This window comes from Crocodylus siamensis, chromosome 1 (assembly GCF_052110815.1).
Source record: "Crocodylus siamensis isolate JL-2025a chromosome 1, ASM5211081v1, whole genome shotgun sequence".
NCBI classification, from domain to species: domain Eukaryota; kingdom Metazoa; phylum Chordata; order Crocodylia; family Crocodylidae; genus Crocodylus; species Crocodylus siamensis.
Genome location: NC_143395.1, coordinates 198781507 through 198803966, shown reverse-complemented (window position 1 = coordinate 198803966; position 22460 = coordinate 198781507). Strand labels below are relative to the sequence as shown.

At 46.4% G+C, this 22460-nt stretch overlaps 1 protein-coding gene across 1 annotated transcript in view; it reads left to right on the top strand.

Moving 5' to 3' along the window:
* DTD1 (D-aminoacyl-tRNA deacylase 1) overlaps positions 1-22210 on the top strand; it is a 142186-nt gene extending 119976 nt beyond the window's left edge. Inside the window, exons 5-6 of the mRNA XM_090052067.1 lie at positions 3801-3977; positions 21618-22210. Of these exons, the coding sequence (XP_089908193.1) occupies positions 3801-3956 (156 nt within the window). The 3' untranslated portion in view covers positions 3957-3977; positions 21618-22210. The remainder of the gene's footprint in view (positions 1-3800; positions 3978-21617) is intronic.
* The last annotated feature ends 250 nt before the right edge of the window (positions 22211-22460 follow it).

Below are 22460 nucleotides of genomic sequence, written 5' to 3'. Positions count from 1 at the left end.
TCTTGGTCTGCTGTACGGGCAGCAATCATGATAGATCTGGAGTTGCCTTGGAACCCCTGATATATTGCTTACCCTCCATGAGAGCCTGCTTATTTGAACCATTTGGTTCTTAGAAATGTGAAATGTGTTGTCTGAAAATGTCCCTTGTAAATAGTAGGCAACCATCAATCCTCTGCATCAGGGGTTTTCAACTTTTTTAACAAGTGTACCCCTTTTGTCTCAAAGTTTCAGCTCATGTACCCCTGCATATTTTTTTCTTGTTTTTAGGAGAGGGAGGCAGATCAAGGCTCCTGCGGTGAGGGAGGGAATGGGGTTGGGGTTGGGGTTGGGGCAGGCGCTGCACAGTCAGGGCAGGACATGGTACAGAGATGCAAGCGGCTCGTCCGGAGGGCGTGGGAAGGGTGGGGAGGGGGGCTCATGCTGCTGCACATAGCCCGGGAGGGCATGGGGGCTGTGTGCCCCTGGATCTGCATGTAATTGAACATATAGTCTATTTGTACATGAAGTACATGCATGTGTGCATGCACCCCCCCACCCCCAACAAGTTTCATATTGCAAACGCCACAATAAGAATACAACCTGCTTTCAGAGCTCAGGAAGTTTGGCCTTTGATTAGGCTAGCTTGTGGAGTTTTCAAAGAAAGAATTACCAGGTTTGAACCACAGTGTTATAGGTTGTGTATTGTATTTCATTTTAAATTGAATAATAAGAGGTGGAGAATCTTCCATTTCAGAGAACAGGTTTCATCCCTTTTAGATAATCTCTTTGTTGTCACAAAAGATTAAATGAAATCTGCGAAAGTTGCAGTAGGAGCAGAACTAGCTTTCAGCTGCCGTAGTTTGAGGTAGGTGGGCACATCTACACAAGATGTTTACTGTGGAGTTGCCTAATTAGCTCCACAGTAAAACGTCGCTGTTTACACATGTGGTGCGATTAGAACAGAGTGAGCTAATTAACTCCACCATAGCATAGTACTGCCAAACACAAGTACTATCATACGTCGGAGTTATTTACTCCACCGCAGTGCACATGTAGATGCTGATGGAGCTGGTTGAGGGCACGAGGGTGCTTTAGTGCAGGGGCTGCCTGCTGGCTAGCCTAGCACTGAAGAACCTGTGTGCCCCGGCCAGGCTCTCTGCAGCAGGGGACCTCTGGGATCCCCTGCTAGCTGGGGCTGCTTTGCCCCAGCTCAGCGTGCTGCACTAGAGTATAGTCAGGCATGCTAACTGCACGTGTAGGCATGCCCAGTATGTCACTGTTGGGGTTGTGTGTGCTATAAGAGGAGGGATGGTTCTAATTCTGCCAGAGGATGAATTCCCAGTGTGAAAAGCTGCTTAGAAATGTGTCATAATGAGTATTGTCTGCCATATACCTCACAGCCTTTATGCTGGTGAAGGTAAGACATTAATATGGGATCTATAATAGTAACTGATAACTGTTTGAGGGCCAGGAGGGGTTGCCAGTATGTATATATTTGCAAATATCTATACATCTCTTTACAGTTCACTCCAATCCTGTAGATTTGAATGTTAGTCTGTGTAAATATATATTCTTAAATGATTACCATTGTCCTCCATTCTCCTCCCTCCGGCTTATTTGTACCTACCACTCTGTCACCTACTGTAGATTCCTTGTGGCAAAGTCTGTTATATTGTGGCTTTAGATGGTGCTAAGTTTAATGAGACCCTGCTTCTGATCTGGAACTGCTGATGCTATATAAATAAGAGGCACGGTGAACCACACAGACCACATGAATATGTTTTGTGACAGGCTAAATAGCACAAAACTACAAAGATTCTTAGAAAATTCTAATTTATGTTCCCTTGTATGCAAAAATATCGGATTCAGACTACTGTGCATATAAGTAATATGTGTATGTTGGGTAAAATATACACTTGGCTTGATGATTAATTTGCACCATACCATATACGGATAAATTAGAATATATCATCTTGTACAGTAAATGAAACCATTTCCTAGCTTGTTAAATAGCAGAACGTAAACTAGCTCAGTTTGTTCTCTGGGGCTTTCACCCTGACAAAACCTGCTAGTCTTGAAGTGATGATTAGCACATTTTTAACTGAGAAGACTGTAGAGAAAAAGCAGCTGATAAAACACAGTAAATGTAGAACACAAAATAAACCAATACAATCCTGTGGCATCCATAGTCAATAAGAGTACTTCTGATTAGTATGTTGCAGACTGTTTTTTTGAAAATGGGAAATGAATGCCAAAATGACAGCCGCATGCAACGTAGCTTGACTTTTAATGCTATGTTGAAGGTCTTTACCTGAGCGATGATTTATTCATCCTGTTCTTTTTAGTTTGCAGAGATTTTTTTCTGCTTGAAATGGATGTTCTTTTTTCTTAGCATTTGGGGCAAATAACTATTTTTACTCTGAAATTCCCCTTAAATGTGGTCTTGTGGACAAGGCCTCAGGACTTTGGATATTTCTGCTCAATTCTTGGCTCTGCTTTAGTCTTGAGCAGGGATCTGGATTTTCCATTTGCTGCAGAAAAAAGCAGATTTTCTCTCTCAAGGGAGATTTTCTCCAGCTGCCCACTGCACAGCTTTGGCCTGGGCTGTGCTGTGGGCAGCTGGAGGAGGGTGAGAGGCTCCAGGCAGCCTCCATCCTGCCTGTGTCGGCTATAGTGGTTCCCATGCATGCAGGTGGCAGCAGAGCAAGTCCAGCCCTGGCATGGGCTGGAGTGAGGAGGAAGGATGCCTGCAGTATCTGCTGTCCCAGGCTGGGGCTTTTGTGCCATGCCAAGTGGCCTGGCCATGACCCCCTCCCCCCACCAACCCTGGGGACTGTCTCCTGGCCACATGCAGCCCCCCTGCCCCTAAGAACACGGGCACCAGTTCCTGGTGGCCTGGCGATACAACTCCCCGTTGCCCTCGAAGGACCTCACCCAGCCCCTTGCCCTGCTGGAGTCCTGTGAGTCCGTGTGGGGCCAGGTGGGATGGAGGACTGCCTGGGGTTCCTTCTGGCAGGGTTGGGGGGAGGTCAGGGAACTGCAGGTCTGGAGTGAGGGGCACCAGCACAGCCAGGGGCCAGTGGGTCAGGAATGAGGGGCACTGGTAGGTACAGGGGACTGTGGGTTGGGAGTGAGGGGCAATGGCAGGGACAAGGCAGGGCACCAGCATATCAGGGCTGCTTAACACTACAAAGCAGCCAGGGCAACAGCGGCACCTGGACCTGTGTCCTAGTGAGTGAAAGGGCAGAGGGAGCTATGATTTTCCATTATTAAAAAAAAACCAACCCAAAATCAAATGCCAAAACATAGAGGTGTTTAGAATTTATTTTATTATAGTGATTGAGGCACTGGTAGACTTCCAAATTGCTTTCAACTTGTAAATATATCAATATAAAACATTATGTTCAGCTGATACATATATAGTATCATTTCATTTTAATTGCAAAAAATGCTGAGTTTGGGTTTTTTAATTAGAGAATTTTGGATTTTTTTTAAATTCAAGAATTTGTGATTTTTAAACAGAGAAAACCAGGATCCCTGGCCATAAGATTATAGAATAAGTATTCCCTGAAATCATAGTGCCTCTTCTTAACCACAAACCTGTGGGCCCCAATGGCTTTCCAGGAGAACGCTTTTAAGAACAGTGAAGCTGAGATTTCCTTTTAGGATCCTAGTTTTGATCATTTTCCATAGTGGCAAATGACTAGATTGTGCGCTCTGGGAAGTAGAGTACAATCCTGAGTCTGAGAGGTCCGAACTGACAAATTTTCTGATGGCATTGTCAGCTATTAATTCTATTTGTATGTTTTCTTTGCAAACAGCTCACCAAGCTTGAAAAACAGCAGCAAAGAAAAGAGAAGACCAGAACCAAGGTACCTTCTGAATCAAGTAGAGAAAGAAATGCCCCTCGTAGTAAGGATGACCCCAGTGCAAGCAGCGGAGCAGAGGGAGACGTGTCATCTGAAAGGGAACCTTAGTTCATCAAAAGCGGGTCTCAGGTATGGAACCTTGTCTCTTACCTAATATTGCATCCTCATACATGGCTGTCTCTTATACTGTGCCACGTAAACTGTATAGTCCTTTAAGTGCCTGAATACTGTGACAGCCCCTTTACAAATGCCTAAGGGCTGGATTGTTGACACCTCCTTGTTCATGCTCAGTAGTCTGCAGAGTTAATCATAGAGCAAGGTGTTATTCTTTGTGAACCTGAGGCATTGTCAGCCTGGCCTGCTATAGAGCTGACTGGGAGATCACAGTTTCTTTGGCTTAGGGAATTCAGAGCAATAGTCCATCTTCATTTGAGCTTCCTAAAAGACAGATTAATGGGTTTTTTCCCATTCCCAGTTGGTTTCACATTTTAAAAGAGCATGGAATGGATGAGAAACTAACCTGCTGCCACTAACCCCTCACTTCCAGAAGACAGAGAGAGAAAGTCTTATCTCTCCTCTGGCCATTTTCTGCCAGATAAAGAAACTAAACTAGTGCAAACTCAAGTTCTAACCCCAGGGAGGACTTCCATAGTACTGGGGATTTTGCTTGGCTTCCAAAGATCCTTTTGTAAGCCAGGGGCTCCAGTGTTTTGGCATGAGTGAAGTGCAAGGGATGCAGCTGCTGCCCACAGTGCTGTCAGCACCAAAAACAAAAAGACTCTCTCTCCAGTGCTCTCAAGGCATCATGCTACCTCCTTGACCAGTATAACGACACTGGAGGAGGGGTTTTCTTGCCCTTGGCTTTGCAATTGTTTCTGGCAGCTGGGAGCAACAATTGCAGGGCAAGTCCTGCTGTGAGCCCCAGTAGCCCTGAGTTGGAACATATTCATTGTAGTTTACAACTGCATTGAAAGTTAGTTGCCAAATTTTAATACTGAGCATGTGCAAACAGATTTTCATAGGGTTGCACTTCAGCCAAATGTCAGTGGATTTTTATGCAGACAGCTCAAGGCATATCTACAACAACATAGGAATCCTCTTGCCAGATTTCAAGTCACCATTTCAATGTATGAAGGTACCAAGGCTGTCCATGAAACAGTTGTAAGAATAGTTGTAAAAAAAAAAAAATTCTCAACAAGGCAAGTCACAAATTTCACCCCATTCCCACCCCAGTCTTTCCTTATGAAATGGATGAGCCATTTTATCCAAAACTTTCCAAATAATTTACCCTGATACTAGTAGACATGGGAAAATTGAGCCCAAACAGTTAATTTCACAAGCAAAAACAATCTTACCATAAAAATATTGAGGAGCCTTCACTATAGACATTCTGCCTATGCTGGTCTAAAAATAAAGCCATGTGTACAGACATAATATATTAAAATACCTTTGAGAGGTATTGAACATAAGAAATGAAGTTCTAAGCTTTTTTTCTTCAAACACTATACCCTGCTTCCTTAATCCAGGCTTTCATAGAATTTAAATTAAACTCTAAAGTTATGTGTTTTGCATTTCAAACTACTTATACATTTATTAATACCCTAAGATGGCTAATTTATTCTAGCATCCCTTTTTGCTTTAATTTTTTTTTAATCTGCTTATGCATTTTACCTGCAGAATCTCTTAGTTTTCTTTTAATAGTATCTGATCAGTGCATTTCAAATGCTAGTCTTGTTGTTATCAATAATTATGATTGTTCATCAAAGCAACTCAGTAGCTACTTCTTTTTGTAGATTTCAGGTTGTTTAGATCCAGGCCTCAGGAGTTTTCTAATATGCCTTTGCTGAGTTAGTGTTTAAAGTCAAAAGTTCTTGCTTCTAAAAGTGCTGAGCACCCAACACCTCCCAGTGGGATTCATTGAAAGCTTGGCAGTTTTGAAAATCAGACACATGTCTCAGTATAAATTGGGAAGGCTAACTTTACTTCTTTAGGTTGGGGAAATCTTGTCCCATATTAACTATACACACACACTTGTCTGTTCATACTACATTATGTAATGTAAGTTCAGGCTGGAATCAGCTTTGTGGTAGTATGAGTGTAAAGGCTCGATTGTTTTGACCAAGTCATTTGAACACCTCTAGCTCAATCTTACCTAAGCAAAATTCACTGCATAGTTGTAAGAGTTAAGATTGTGCATGTATAGCTTCCCCCGACACAACCATTAGGTAAGAAAATCCACAGCGTGACCAGAACTGAACTTAAGCTGTCTCATTAGAGAGATACTAGCAGTAGGAGATCACAGATGAACCCCTCTAAAAAGAGGCTGTGAAGACTGGGATTGCTAATACCAAGAGGAGATAAATAATAAGACATATTTAGAGGTATAAATAATAATGACCAATAAAGAAAAGGTAAATCAGATGTTCCTATCCCTATTGTGAAAGGGAGCAAATACTGGAGCAAGCAGTTACGGCTGTGTGAAGCTTCAGTCCCTGATTCGATTCAGCAGAGATTCAGCCTGATTTGGTGACTGAATCTCTGAATCCAAATCGAATCAGGAGACCCTTTAATCTCTCTGAATCAAATCGGAACCCTCCAAATCAATTCGGAGAGATTTGGAAAGATTCGGAGATTTGGACATAGACACAGCTTTAAATGTTTTTTCTATATACCTCAAGGTACCAGGCAGCTCATGAATGCTGCAGTGCTGGGGTGCATGGAGCATCCCACAGGAATGTAGGGGGCTCCCCAGCACACTTGGCTGCAGACCCAGAAGTGGACCAGAAGGACTTCTGGTCCACTTCTGGGTCTGCCAGGGAGCACGCCGGGGGGCCCCCTGCACCCTCCCAGCTTGGCAACTGGTGCCTTCTGAGTCTGGGAGGGCATACGGGGTCCCCCTGCAGCCAGTCATTGAGTAGGGGAGAGGGGGGCCCTCAGCACGCTTCCCGCCGGACCTGGAAGAGGACCGGAAATACTTCCAGTCCACTTCTGGGTTTACCACAGAGCATGTGGGGGGGGGCCTCCCACACTTCTGTGGGACACTCCATCTGCCCCAGCATCGTAGTGTTCACGACCCACGCCTGGTACCTCGAGGTATGTAGAAAAAACATTTAAAGCTGTGTCTATAGCTGAATTGCCGAGTCTCTGAATCAGCATCAAATCTTCAGATTCGGATTTGGCCGAATCAAATCAGGGACAATGATCTGATCGATGAATCAAATCACTGTCCCCGATTTAGGCCAAATCCGATCGAATAGGCCCACTTCGCACACTCCTACAAGCAGCTTTCAGGGAGTGCCATTGAAAACTGATCAAAGGAAATGCATTTTCTTGCAATTCATAATTAACTTATGGTACATGTTTGTCACAGCGTATCACTGTGGACCTGATCTCTACTGTGAGCCTGGAGACCCATTCATATGAGTTATGGATTGGGTATGAGGATGTCTCTAAAAGGATTAAACATGTACATGGCTTATGGAAACATTCATAGTTAGGAGGGTCAGAAGGGACCTGAGCATATAGTTTCATAGTTTCTAGGGTCGGAAGGGACCTGAGTAGATCATCTAGTCCGACCCCCTGCCATGGCAGGAAAGAATACTGGGGTCAAACGACCCCAGCATGATGTGCATCTAACCTCCTCTTAAACACCCCCAGGGTAGAAGCCAGCACCACTTCTCTTGGAAGTTGGTTCCAGACTCTAGCTGCCCTGACCGTGAAGTAGTGCCTCCTGATATCTAACCTAAATCTACCCTCTGCCAGCTTGTGACCGTTATTCCTGGTCACTCCTGGCGGTGCTCGGGGGAACAGGGACTCCCCCAGTGCCCGCTGATCCCCTCTGACTAGTTTATAACAGGCCACAAGATCCCCCCTCAGCCTTCTCTTTTGGAGGCTGAACAGGTTCAGGTCCTGTAGCCTCTCCTCATAGGGCCTGCCCTGTCGTCATACGAGTGGCCCTCCTCTGGACCCTCTCCATGCTGTCGACATCCCTCTTGAAGTGTGGCATCCAGAACTGGACGCAGTACTCCAACTGCGGCCTGACCAGTGCCGCATATAGGGGGAGGATCACCTCTTTGGACCTGCTTGAGATGCATCTGTGGATGCATGACAAGGTGCGGTTGGCCTTCCTAACTGCCTCTCCACACTACCGGCCCATGTTCATCTTGGAGTCAGTGATGACCCCCAGATCCCTTTCCACCTCCGTGCTGACAAGAGGGGAGTTCCCTAACCTGTAGGTATGGTGCCAGTTGTTCCTCCCGAGGTGCATCACCTTGCACTTGTCTGTGTTGAAACCCATCCTATTCTCGTCCGCCCACCCTTGTAACCTGTCTAGGTCTGATTGTAGCCTGTTGCATCCTTCCAGTGTGCCCGCATCCCCCCACATCTTAGTGTCATCAGCAAATTTGAACAGGGTGCTTTGTACCCCGTCGTCCAAATCACTGATGAAGATGTTGAACAGCGTGGGCCCGAGGACCAAGCCCTGCGGAACCCCACTGCCCACGTCCTTCCAGGTTGAGAAGGACCCATCCACTACCACCCTCTGGGTGCGGTCCTCCAGCCAGTTAGTGACCCATTTGACTGTGTGGGTGTCTACACCACAGCCCCCCAGTTTCTTAATGAGAATGGGGTGAGAGACAGTGTCGAAAGCCTTCCAGAAGTCCAGGAAGACTATATCCACTGCTACCCCTGCATCTAATCATCTGGTGATCTGATCGTAAAAGGCCACCAGGTTGGTCTGACAGGACCTGCCACTGATGAGCCCGTGTTGGTTGCCCCAAAGCATGCAGTCCTCTGCTAGCCCCTCCTGGATGTGTGCCAGCATCATTTTCTCGAACAGCTTGCCTAGGATCGAGGTAAGACTAACCGGCCTATAGTTTCCCAGGTCCTCCTTCCTGCCTTTTTTGAAGATGGGGACCATGTTGGCCCTCTTCCAGTCCTCCGGTACCTCAGCAGAGCACCACGAGTGCTCGTAAAGTTGTGCCAGGGGACTTGCAATGACCTTGGCCAGTTCCTTTAGAACTCTAGGGTGGAGATCATCCGGACCGGCTGACTTGAATACGTCCAACCCCTCCAGAAGCTCCGTAACTAAATCCTCGCTAACCCGTGGCCCAGGTGTGCCTCCCCCAGGGCCCGAGGGGGGCCCAGCAGGGAGGTGGCTGTTCTGATCCCTACTTAGGAAGACGGAGGCAAAGAAATCATTAAACAAGTTAGCTTTGCCGTCTGGTGTGACGACCAAGTTTCCCAACGTATCCTGCAAGGGCCCCACATTACCCGGGACCTTCTTTTTACCCCCTATGTATTTAAAAAAGGACTTCTTATTGTCCTTAATCTGGGAAGCTAGTCCCAGTTCCATCTCTGCCTTGGCCTTCCTAACTATCCCCCTACATCCCCAAGCAACTACAGAATAGTCCTCCCTGGTGATGACCCCTTCTTTTCATTGGGTGTAAGCCTCCTTTTTAGCAAGGAGGCATTCCTGGATGCTTTTGGTTAGCCACAGAGGCTTGTGTGCTCTCCTGCTCCCTTTGATCCTCGTTGGGATTACCTTCCTTTGGGCTTGGAGGATCATCTCCTTAAGGAGTGACCACTCTCCTTGGACACCTGGCTCCCCTCCCCTCCCCTCCGGGACCTCAGCGCTTCTCCAACTATCCTCCTTAGCTTGTTGAAGTCTACCCTCCTAAAATCTAGGGCCGCTGCGTTACTGCATGCCTTTGCCACCTTGCGCTGGATGGTGAATTCCAGCAGGCGATGATCGCTGTCGCCCAGGTGGTTGAGCACCCGCAGCCCCCTCACCAGGTCACCAAGTCCAACCCCCTGCCATGGCAGGAAAAAGTACTGGGGTCAAACGACCCCAGCAAAGTGATTACCTAGCCTTTTCTTAAAGACCCCCAGGGTAGGAGCCAGCACCACTTCTCTTGGAAGTTGGTTCCAGATCCTAGCTGCCCTGACTGTGAAATAGCGCCTCCTGATGTCTAGTCTGAATCTACCCTCTGCCAGCTTGTGGCTGTTATTCCTGGTCACTCCTGGTAGTGCTTGGGGGAACAGGGACTTCCCCAGTGTCTGCTGGTCCCCTCTGACTAGTTTGTAACAGGCCACTAGATCCCCCCTCAGCCTTCTCTTGTGGAGGCTGAACAGGTTCAGGTCCCAGAGTCTCTCCTTGTAGGGCCTGCCTTGCTGCCCCCGATCATGCGGGTGGCTCTCCTCTGGACCTTCTCCATGTTGTCCACATCCCTCTTGAAGTGCAGCGCCCAGAACTGGACGCAGTACTCCGGCTGCAGCCTGACTAGTGCTGCATAGAGGGGGAGTATCACCTCCTTGGACCTGCTTGAGATGCATCTGTAGATGCATGACAAGGTACAGTTGGCCTTTCTGACTGCATCGCCACACTGCCAGCCCATGTTCATTTTGGCATCAGTGATGACTCCAAGATCCTTTTCTTCCTCTGCACTGACGAGAAGGGAGTTCCCCAGCCTGTAGGTATGTTGCTGGTTCTTCCTCCCCAGGTGCATCACCTTGCACTTGTCAGTTTCATAGTTTCATAGTTTGTAGGGTCGGAAGGGACCTGAGCAGATCATCTAGTCCGACCCCCTGCCATGGCAGGAAAGAATACTGGGGTCAAATGACCCCAGCAAGATGTTCTTCTAACCTCCTCTTGAACACCCCCAGGGTAGGAGCCAGCACCACTTCTCTTGGAAGCTGGTTCCAGGCCCTAGCTGCCCTGACTGTGAAGTAGCGCCTCCTGATATCTAACCTAAACCTACCCTTTGCCAGCTTGTGACCGTTATTCCTGGTCACTCCTGGCGGTGCTCGGGGAAACAGTGACTTCCCCAATGCCTGCTGATCTCCCCTGACTAGTTTATAACAGGCCACAAGACAAAGTGTTGAACAGTGTTGAACCCCATCCTATTCTCATCCACCCACCCCTGTAACCTGTCTAGGTCCAATTGTAGCCTATTCCTTCCTTTTAGTGTGCCCACATCCCCCCACATCTTAGTGTTGTCAGCAAATTTGAACAGGGTGCTTTTTACCCCTTCGTCCAAGTCACTGATGAAGATGTTGAACAGTGCGGGTCCAAGGACCGAGCCCTGAGGAACCCCACTGCCCACATCCCTCCAAGTCAAAAATGACCCATCCACCATCACTCTCTGGGTGCAGCCCTCCAGCCAGTTGTCGACCCATTTGACTGTGTAGATGTCAACACCACAGTCCCCCAGTTTTTTTAATGAGAATGAGGTGAGAGACAGTATCAAAGGCCTTCCGAAAGTCCAGGAAGACTACATCCACTGCTACCCCTGCATCTAAGGATTTGGTGACCTGGTCGTAGAAGGCCTCCAGGTTGGTCTGGCAGGACTTGCCTCTAATGAACTCATGTTGGTTGCCCCTAAGCATAATCTCCCCTGCTGGCTCCTTGTGGACATGTGCCAGAATAATTCTCTCAAAAAGCTTACCCAGGATCAAGGTAAGACTAACTGACCTATAGTTTCTCAGGTCCTCCTTCCTCCCTTTTTTGAAGATGGGAACCACATTGGCCGTATTCCAGTCCTCTGGCACCACACCAGAGCACCACGAGTGCTCGTAGAGCCGTGCCAGGGGTCCCGCAATTACCTCAGCTAATTCCCTCAGCACTTTGGGGTGGAGATCGTCTGGACCAGCTGATTTTAAATACATCCAGTCCTTCTAAAAGTTCCCTGCCTAGATCCTCACTGACCCTTGGCCTAGGTGCACCTCCCCTGGGGCCTGAGGGGGGCCCAGTGGGGGGAGATGATATGGTCCCTGCTCAGGAAAATGGAGGCGAAGAAGTTGTTAAATAGGTTAGCTTTGTCATCTGGTGTGAAGACCAAATTTCCTAGCGTGTCTTGCAGGGGCCCCACGTTACCTGGTACCTTCTTTTTGCCCCCTATGTATATAAACAAAGACTACTTGTTGTCCTTGATCCTAGAAGCTAGTTCCAGTTCCATCTCCGCCTTGGCCTTCCTAACTGCCCCCCTGCATCCCCGAGCAACAGTAGTATAATCCACCCTGGTGATGGCCCCCCCCTTCCATTGGGTGTGCGCCTCCCTTTTAGCTAGGAGACATTCCTGGATGCTTTTGGTGAGCCATGGGGGCTTTTGCGCCCTCCTGCCCCCTTTGATCCATGTTGGGATTACCTCCCTTTGGGCTTGGACGATCGTCTCTTTAAGGAGTGACCACTCTTCTTGGACACCTGGCTCCCCTCCCCTCCTGGACCTCCGTGCCTCCCCAACTATTCTCCTTAGCTCATTGAAGTCTGCCCTCCTGAAGTCTAGGGCTGCTGCCTTGCTGCAGGCCTTTGCCACCTTGCACTGGATGGTGAATTCCAGCAGGCAATAATCGTTGTCACCCAGGTGGTCGAGCACCCTCAGCCCCCTCACCAGGTCGTCACCCGTGGCCAGCATCAGGTCCAACAAGGCATCTCACCTGGTGGTGCTGTGAACCTCCTGGGTAGATGGAGGTCCTGCATTTTGGCTAGGAACCTACGTGAGCGGTCAGACCTGGCTGACTGCTCTTCCCAGCAGATGTCTGGAAAGTTCAGGTCACCCATGATGACCACGTCCTTTGACCTAACTACCTCTGTGAGCTGACTTAAGAATTCCTGGTCTAGCTCTTCCCGTTGGTTGGGTGGTCTGTAGTAGACCCCCACCATTAAGTCTCTTTCCCCTTGACTGCCTTGTATTCTAACCCAGAGGACTTCAGTGTGCCCCTCCTCTGACCCTGTGCTACTTGATGAGGATGTGTTTTCCACCTTAATGTAGAGCACCACGCCCCCACCTTTCTTCCTTGTCCTGTCCCTCCTGTACAGCCTGTAGCCCTTGACATTCACTGCCCAGTCATCCATTGGGTCCCACCCACCACGCTTCAGTGAGCCCCACTATGTCTGGGTTGGTGTCAGCTAGCAGGAGGGTAAGTTCCTTCTGCTTGTTTCCCATCCTGTGAGCATTTGTGTAGAGGCATTTGAGGCCTTCTGAGGATGTGTGCACTGGCTGCCTAATCACAGCTTTGCCCTGGCTGCTGTTGCTTACCTGTGTATATGTTCCATTTGTTGGTCTAGGCTGGGCTGTACTTGTGGGTGTTGCTTGGTTTAGCGGTCCAAGGCTTCCTCCGCCCTCATCTTCCCCTCCCCGCAACAAGCCTAGTTTAAAGCCTGCTGGAGGAGGTCCGCCAACCTAAAAGAGAACACACGCTTACATTTAGGGGAAAGGTGGAGCCCATCCCATCTGAGCGTGTCTCTCATCGTGATGTGCAGGTCATTGTCAAGGAAGCCAAAGCCTGCCTCAAGACACCATTCCCAAAGCTGCCCGTTGGTTTCTGTGATGCACATCTCATGCCATCTTCCACATCTGCTCACTGGTAGAACAGAAGAGAAAACCACCTGTGTACCTATCTCCTTCAGCACCCCCTCCCCCCCCCCGAGTGTGGTAGTCTGCCATCAGGTGATCAGGGCTTCTCCTGGCCGCATCATTAGTACCCACATGGATTAGGACCATGGGGTAGTAATCCGTGGGCTGGATCACGGCCTGGATTATCCCCGTCATGTCCTGAATCTTTGCTCCGGGTAGGCAGTAGACTTCATGTGTCGAAAGGTCCTGGCGACAGACGGGGCCTTCTGTACCTCTCAGGATGGAGTTGCCTATAACAGTCACTCAACACTTTCTCCTCCGGGACTACTTAGCTCCTTCAGCCTGCTCGAAGCATGGAGAGTGTGGAGTTGCCTCCTCTCCGGTTGCCTCCTCTCCTTCTTTCTCCTCCAGTGTTGCCAGGGCCTCATACCTGTTCTCCAGCCAGACTGGAGGAACTGGTACTGTTGTGTTGCGAGCAGCCCTGGTTCTGGAGGTGACCGTCTGCCACTCTGCAGTGGAGGGCACTTCCCGAGGTACTTCTTCCTTGGGTGTGTGGCCCTGCAGGGAAAGGAAATAACCATCAGTTTCATCCTCCGCCTCCCTGATTCCCCTCAGCCTGCTAATCTCCTCCTGGAGCTCCCTCACGTGTGCCTCCAGGGCCCAAAGGCAAGCGCCTGCAGGTGTGGGGGTCCCCAATCCCTGCCCCTCTGAGCCTTGCTGGGCAACCCCGGCAGGCCAGGGGGTGGGGAGACGCCAGCTCCCCCATGGGCTCTGTCTGGGTGGAGGCCTCAGACAAGCCCCAGGTAGGCTGCGCCCCCCAGGCAGGATCACGGCCTGGATCATCCCCGTCATGTCATAGCATCGTAGCAGTTGCTGTTTATTTATAGCTTAGTGCAGTGCCTTCACCCTGCCCTAGCATGAGTCTCCCTCCTCGTCCTTCCTGCTCGCCTGCCGGCGCGAATGCTGACACAAATGCCAGCGCACTCTGTTCGCGCAGCGCGGCTCCCTACCGGCTCAGCTAAGAGGGATATGGGGAGCTTCCCCTCCAGATCCGGCTCAGCTGCGTCCGGTCCGTCTGCCCACTTACCTCAGGGGGAATCAGCTGATGCTGCCCCCGCTGCTGGCTCTGCTGCTGCTGCATCCGCCTCTGCCTCAAGTCAGGTAAGGGGGCACACGTGTGTGCAGGACACAAGTGTGCCTGGATCCCTCCTCTCCTCCTTGCTCCTGGCTCCCGAATGCCGGGGGCTAGGTCAAACCAAGGCTTTTAAAGGCCATGGTTTGAACTTCCCGCCGCTGCCCCAACAGCCAATCAGGCGCTCTGGTCTTCCCAGAAATGCCTGCCAGCAGTCCCACTCCCTACGCTCCCCCGCTGCGGGGATCCGGTGCTTTCACGATGGCACTAGATGGGATTTAAAAAACAAGCAATATACACCTTTGTGCTTTTTAATTAAAAACAAGATCGTAATTGGCCATTAATTGATGAGCTAAGAAGCAATTTTCTCTTTCCTATCATCTATACCAGTGGTTCTCAAAATGTTTAGCTTCAAGGCACTCCTCAGAAAATGTCAAGTCTTAGTTTTCACTTATTTCACTGTGGAAAAATAATAGAGCAGTTCTGTTGCAAAGATCACAAGAGGACTGTATGTTGTTGACACTATGGTTTCCTGTTTCAACTCTCTGGTTTTATGTTGTGAATCATGTAGGTGTTTGCACATGTAACAGAGTTAATATTGCAGGGCACCTCGCAGCACTCTTAAAAGGATCTTGTGGTTTAAGAATCACTTGTCTCTGCAGTTTCTTGCACCTTCTGCTGAAGAACTGAGACCTGGCTCATTTCAATAATGGGATACAGGAGGAGATGGGCCATTAGTTTGGCCATTGTAGTGACCTGAACAGCAGATGCTAAAGCTGGAAGAGGCCATTGTAGTGGAGGAGTCTGACTTGCTGTCCAAAACAGGCCACATAGAACCCCTAGGATGAACTCCTTTTAGAGAAGGGCATGTCTTCCATCATTCAATCATGATTAAAAATAACTAGAATGATACAGGAGTTTGCAGACCTTCTTTGAAATGAGACCCCTGGCAAGAGACCATTAATTAGCAAATTCATTTGTATGTGGGACATGTGGAAATAAATGTATCTCATTTCTAGCACTGGGAACTTACATCTTTTATACATGTGTTGTAAGGCTGAAATGCACTGTCATTCTTAACCTTTTTTGTAGGTTTTAAAATGTCATGTTCTCACTTGCGGGAAATGCACAAGGCCATTTACTTCAATGTAGTTAAAATGGTCTGAAAGAAAAGACCCTTCACAGGTTTTGCAATTCAGTATTCCAACAAGAAACTTCTGGTTATGTTTGAAAACTTGAAATCAGGTCACTTGGTATCCTTATATGCTTCTGAACCAGAAGCAGCAGTGTATAGAGAAAATGGACTTGTTTCTTTTAAATTGAACTCACAAGAATAGCAAGGCTGCTTTTTCTGGAGGGGGAAAAAGGAGGAGTATCTCTTCTTCCACAACACTGAGAGATTTTAATGGATTTTCTTCGGCTGCTAACAAATATAACTAAAATATTCCTCTCATTACTAGATCCAGACGGGTGCTTACACAGCTCAGTCACCAAAGCCCCATCTGCAATTCTCAGTGACCAATTAAAGTAGTTAATCATTATCATTTCATAGATCCAGACTTTTGCTTTTCACACTGACATGTAGATGTCAGAGCTTCTGCAGCTTTCTCTCTCTTACTGTCTCTGGAAATGTTTGTTTGGTCATTCTTAACTTTGTTCTGTGAGTATCTTCCTTATTTATTGATCATTTCTACTGGTGGAGATCTCAAAGAGCAGTGTGAGAACATCCTAATAGGTGCCAAAGCTTTATTTCCTGTGCTCGACAATTTCTTGCTTTATTTAATGAGTAGTTTGTGGTAGAAACTGAGCTGGTGTCTGAAAGGGTAGCCTGGTGTGATGGATACCAGGATAGGGATGGGATTGGTGGATTGAGGGGAATTTGATTGTGTCTGAAAGTGATACTTCATTTGAAGTTATGTTAAGACTATGAGATGAATGGATAGCAGGGCACCTTCGTGTAGTTAAGGATGGTAGTATTTGTCCAGGGAGAGGGGTTACATGATCAAGGCTGATAAGTGCTAAAGGTGCTGCTGGCCTGGCAGTGGGGTTGACTTGGGTTCAGTTCCTTGCCATTCTACTTGCATCTTGTGTGACCTTGAGCAAGTCACTTAGCTTCCCTCTTTGGGACCCAACCAGGAAATGGGTTTGTGACAGATACTGCCAGGTTTCTTGCAGTCTAGTTTCTCTGCCACCAGCACCAAAGGTATGTTGGTGTGATGGAATCAGACTAAAGGAATTCACATTGTGGCAGCACTCTGCTAGCCATTTGTACCTTCTGTTGAAAACGATTGGAAAACAGTTTTTGGGCATGACATACTTTGCACTCGTCGTAAGCTTTATAAGTAATGGCAAACCCCCACCCTCCTTCTCCCCCACCTCCTGCATTGACTGGCATACTTGGAGCCGGACTGAAGAAAGTGTCTGGGGCTCTGTAATATGGGTTGATCCCATGCTGGCTAGGCTGAGAGAGGTCCTTTTTATGTTTCTCTGACTCTCAAGAGGTGCTCCAGTTGCAATGACAGTGCTAAATAAAAAAAAATTACTCGGTATTTCAAATGAAGAAACATAAACCCATGTACTTGAATCCATTTCTCAAGGGAGCAGCTTGTTCTTTTTTGTGCCATTTCACAGAATCACACCAAATAGGGACTTCAGGAGGTCATCTAGTTCAACCCACTGCCCTGAGGCAGGATCAGCTTCACCTAGGCATCTGTTCAGCTGGCCTGAAGTGTCTAAACAGAGCAGCAGGGGAGCAAATCCTTCTGGAGTCCTAGAGTTCAGTGGTGCATGCTGTGGCGTGCTGTGTACATGATGCTGCACTGGCCTCTTCGCTGTTTCTGTCACAGAAATCCAGCAGATCCTGGCAACATGAGGCACTGATCTCTCATCCTTTACATTGGAAGCGGTCTCTGACAAGCTGCAGTACTCCCCAGGGGCTTTCACTTCATATTTATGAGAAAGTATCTAATAAAATGAATGACTGCACAATCATGTGCACATTTCCTTTTGAAGATAAAAAAATACCTTCCAGATCCGTTCAGGTTCCCAGACTATCAACCATTTGGGGTTTTTTTGTACCTTGGGAAGAAATGCGACTTGTTTATGTTATTAAATTGGCATAAAATGGCTACAAGCAGCCTCTGTTTTTGTTTTCTTAATCCTGTTTCTTATAGGCACCCTCACCAGCCAGTTTTTATAGAGCTTTTCTATTAGCAGCAGATCATTGTACCAGTTCTGTCCGCAGTCGTCTTCCAGGTTGTAAAGACTGGTGTATATTGTGTCTGAATCTTTCAAAGGAGACAAAGTCAACTCTATCTTCTTTTAAAAAAATAAATAAATAAAAGTCTGTCAAACAAGCCAGAAGCAGCCTACAAATGAGTGATATTTCATGGTTGGTAAACATTAGATGCTCTTTGGCTTTTTTGACTTGCCAGGTCAACTTCCTTGGCAAAAACTATCATAGTATTATGTAAGTATTTACTCATAGGTAAGCTTTATTAATGCAAGCAGTTCATCTCCCCTGATGCCCCACTCTTCTGACTTTTTAAACAGAACAAGACTTTTTTTCTTTTTCCTTTTTTTCTTTTTCTTAAGAAGCTATTATCCTTTTGCGCTGATTTGATCTTTTATAGGAAGGGAACGAAATGACCTGCACTGAGCAGATTAATCTCGTCCTCCCTTCAGGAGCACAGGAACATTGTGTTGTTCATTTTATGGTGCTTCTTAAAAATTCCATAACAGTTTATTTGCATGCATGTGGTAAATCCATGGTTGCCCCTGTGTTTTTTCTGCATAAGTGTCTTACAGCTCTTCTCCTACTATTGATTCCTAAATCTGGATTCTGGGTTTTGTGACACTCCAGGTTCCATCAGGCAGGCAGGACTGACCATACCAAATGTACTAGTCACTTCTTTTTCTTGTTTTTCATCAGCTAGAGCCCTTCCTCCTCCTTTTAATCCATTGTGTGCATAATCTAAACACATTATGTATAATTCCTTTTCATCCTTCTTTTCCAGTTGCACCACATCAGGCTTTCCTGCTTTGATTATAATGGCCTCTCCTTTGGCTGCTTTATCCACACTAGATTCTTGCCTTTGAAAACAGCAGGACCCTATTCTCATTTTATACCAAGGCCTCTTTACACTGAATAAGATTTTGACCCAGTTGTGTCTGATCTTGTTTTGACGCAAGGCACCTAAACTCTGTCTTGGCCTATTATATAAATAAGAAAAAATTAATTCATTTGGGTGGTACAGTAATAAAAATATTTATTTGAAAAACCAATAGTGGTGGCACAGATGGGAAGAATTCCATCCCCTGACAACTGAGACGCCTGGCTAATAATTTACAATCCATGCCACCGCCTTCCTGAGTTGGGGAAGAAATATCTTAATTCACGGCAGGCCTCCATTTCTGCCTCCATCCAGACCCAGTTTATAGAAACTGAGCTGATTCTAGATCCAGTTCTAAATAGAATCTAGTACTTTCCTGCTATCTTCATCACAGTAGTGGCCTGGCTGGAAATCCTAAGCCTGGTCCTTGTCAGGCTTGGAAGATGCTGAGATAGTTCCTCTCTTTGTTTTCCTTAAGCATTAGACATCTCTGTGTCTGCAGCAGCCACCAAAATTATATACAGATAATGTGCAATCTCCAAGAATCCATACAGAATCCATTTTGGAGAGCCACGCGCATGATCAGAGGTCAGGAAAACAGATCTTACAATGACAGGCTGAGAGCCATGGGACTCTTTAGCCTGGAAAAGCGCAGGCTCAGGGGTGATCTGATGGCCACCTATAAGTTTATCAGGGGTCACCACCAGGATCTGGGGGAACGTCTGTTCACCAGAGCGCCCCAAGGGATGACGAGGTCGAACAGTCACAAACTCCTGCAAGACCGTTTCAGGCTGGACATAAGGAACAATTTCTTTACTGTCCGAGCCCCCAAGGTCTGGAACAGTCTGCCAGCGGAGGTGGTTCAAACACCTACATTGAACACCTTCAAGAGTAAATTGGATGCTTATCTTGCTGGGATCCTATGACCCCAGCTGACTTCCTGCCCATTGGGCAGTGGGGGCTGGACTCGATGATCTCCCGAGGTCCCTTCCAGCCCTAATGTCTATGTCTATGAAATCATTTCAAAGTGAGAGGGAGACCAGAAATGCATCTTCCAATTATGACTGCAGTCTTCCTAAGAGCTCTCAGTACTTTTTTTCAGGGTGACAGCCTGCTGTCTCTGGGTACCTTAAGCATCCCAGGAGATGCCCTTGACAGACACTTAGGGCTAAATTCTGTTCCATGTATTAATCACCTAGGTGCCATTCTGTTCCACCATGACTGAGTCCTGAAAATCTGTTAGTGCATCTATTTGGTAACACACTGACCCTTAAGGCTGAGACACAAAAGTACGGGGAGGAGGAAGAGAGTAGCCCACCCACTTTTTACAGTAACTGTTTTTCAGGAACTTCAGGCAGGGAAATCATCACATTTAGGGGTTGGTCCCTAGGCTTCTTTACTGTGACCCCCTTTTAATCTCTTATAAACACTGCTCCCATACATTGGGTTTTTCAGGAGTTTCTTTAATGCTTCTACTGATGTGGGGTCCAATTTTTCAAAAGTACCCAAGTAGTTTGAGCACCTTGGAAGGTTAAGACTTTTTTTGGGTGCCTGTACACAAGTGTGGAGGCTGCTTCAACATGCTGTAATTAATCGAGTCTGCTGGAGGGTGGTCATTACTATGCTCCAGTAACCTCTCACATCTTGTGTATCAGTGTCCCTGTGCTTCAGAATTGCTGTGAGGACACTTGAACTAAAGCTTGTTGGATGAGCTTTAGTTCAAGCATCCCCACTGCCATTTTGAAGCGTGGAGATGCTATGGCGCTTTAATTAAAGCATCTCTGCCCCCTGCCACCTGTAGAGCACATGTAAAAGTGCCCTTTATGTGCTTAAATCACTTAGTTGCTTTTGATAATGTAAGCCTTTGCCAATAGGAAATCAGTGCTCCTATCCTATGAGCATCTGAGTTCTCAGTTTGTCACTATTGCAATATATGATTAGACTGGTGCAGCTAGACTTTGCCCTGCTCTCCAGCACTTTGGGCTCCTAAAGTTTTAATGGTTAGGTCTACAAGGATGATTTCTGTATTCAGGTAGGTCAGGTACCCCAATATGACCCAGAAAAGTAAATTTGCTTGCGGCATCAGGGCCTTCCCATTAATTAGTCCAGGGAAGACTTTGAGAAGGGAAGGAAATAAACTTCCAAGAAGTAATAGTGTCTGGGGTTGGACTTGCAGATCATCCTATGTTTCAGTCGTTAGTATAGTTTGTCTTCTACCTCTCACTGCCTGGATGGTTTACCTAATACTAGCTAGCCTGCAGTTCACTCTGAGAAAAAGGCTTGTAGTAGCATAGATGCTCCCTCAGGTTTTAGTATTGCAGGATGCAGTTTCAGTTGTTCTTATTTTTTCACTAGCAAGTAGTCATTACTTGTGCAGCTGCTACTTGGGACACATTCTAGCAAAAGAAATCAGCCCTAATCTATAGTGGTCCCTCTCTGTGTGGATGTGGAGGCATTGCTACAAGTCTGGACAGATGATAACGCAGAATTCCTAACAAAGAGCTATTCACCAAAGGTTTGTTTTGATGCAAGAAATATTTGCGTCATTGCTGCAATTAAATTTAGGCTTGTACAAATTAAAACAGTTGTAATCAAGCTAGCCTTTTGTGTTGTTTCATATTTTATATACTCCCGAGCAATAGGGTTTGGGTCATATTGCAACATCTTGTTTTAACATTGGACTTAAATGTGTCTGGTGGCAGGGTAAGAGAAAATAAAACAAAAGTTTACTACTAGCTCAGCAATTATTGGTGTCACAATTATGCTGCAAGAATTTAAACGTGACTTTTCCATTGCTGCTCAGCTTTTCCTTTTTTGTGTGGGGTTTTATTTTTGATTTTAGCTCTCAGTTGTGGATGTTCTTTGTTGGGTTCTATATCGAATGTTGCTCTGGACTGGTGCAGATAAGTGGAACGTGTGCAGGAAAGGTGGGACTTTCATAGTTGAGATTTCACATTTTTGCTGACAGCCTGGAACATTTCTGTTTATTGGATGTCATTTGAAAGGCTGGTGGTAAACCATAACATTTGGGGAGTGTTATAAACTGATAATTCAGTATTAATTTAAGTGGTGTGTTAATGAACAAACATAGTTTTCTGTACATGTTTTGAAAGAACCATGTTCAGTTTCCACTATGTCTGTAGTGATGTTTTTATTTATTTGCATTTAACAGTTTGCTGTACAAAGGCTACGTTGGACCCCTAAGAATGCACAAAAGATCTCAATTCCATTAACCTCAGAGCCACTCAAAGGACTTCGGGAAAGAACAAAAAACAGGAAAATAGAAACAACATCATTCTGTATTAAAAATAACCAAAGGAATGTTACCAGTTTCAATCGTTAATACGTAGTAGCAGTAGTGAAAATGATTCATGGCATTTTTGTTGTCTCTGTGTTTTCACATGATTACTGAATTGGAGGGGAATTTGCCTTTATGCAGATCACAGCAGAACACCTGATAACAAAACAGGATTCATCTCCAAAAATAAATCAGGGTTTTCCTTAAATTGACACTTGAATTCTGGAGCTTGTATTTCGATTCTCATGGTGTGGTGTCTGTCATGTGCTACCTGTTTCCATAAATCTGCGTATACTACTGTATATTGTTCAATACCCACCTAACACCAGGGTGGGGAGTACTGTTTTTGTGCATGTGTTTAAGTTATTAAAAGAAAAAGTCATCGATAAATTATGTGAAATACATGCGTCTTGTAAACTTTTTTAAAAAAAGAAAATACTTTATTAAACAAACGATGCTACCTTTCAGGCTATGTGTGTCTGGTGTATATAGCAGGACCTGGGGAATATGAAAATATTTACAATGCAACTGGCAGAGGGCACAAGAATCTAGCTCAAGTGTATTTAACACAGAGAATCACTTTCACCTTTCCCTTAGAAAATCAGAACTGAGTGATGTTTCCTGCTGTGGCACATGTTCTTTTTCAGGCAGAGTCAATCTGTGCCCTGCAGACATTTCACTTTGACCACTGGAATTTAAAAGTGGTCGCTCCACCTG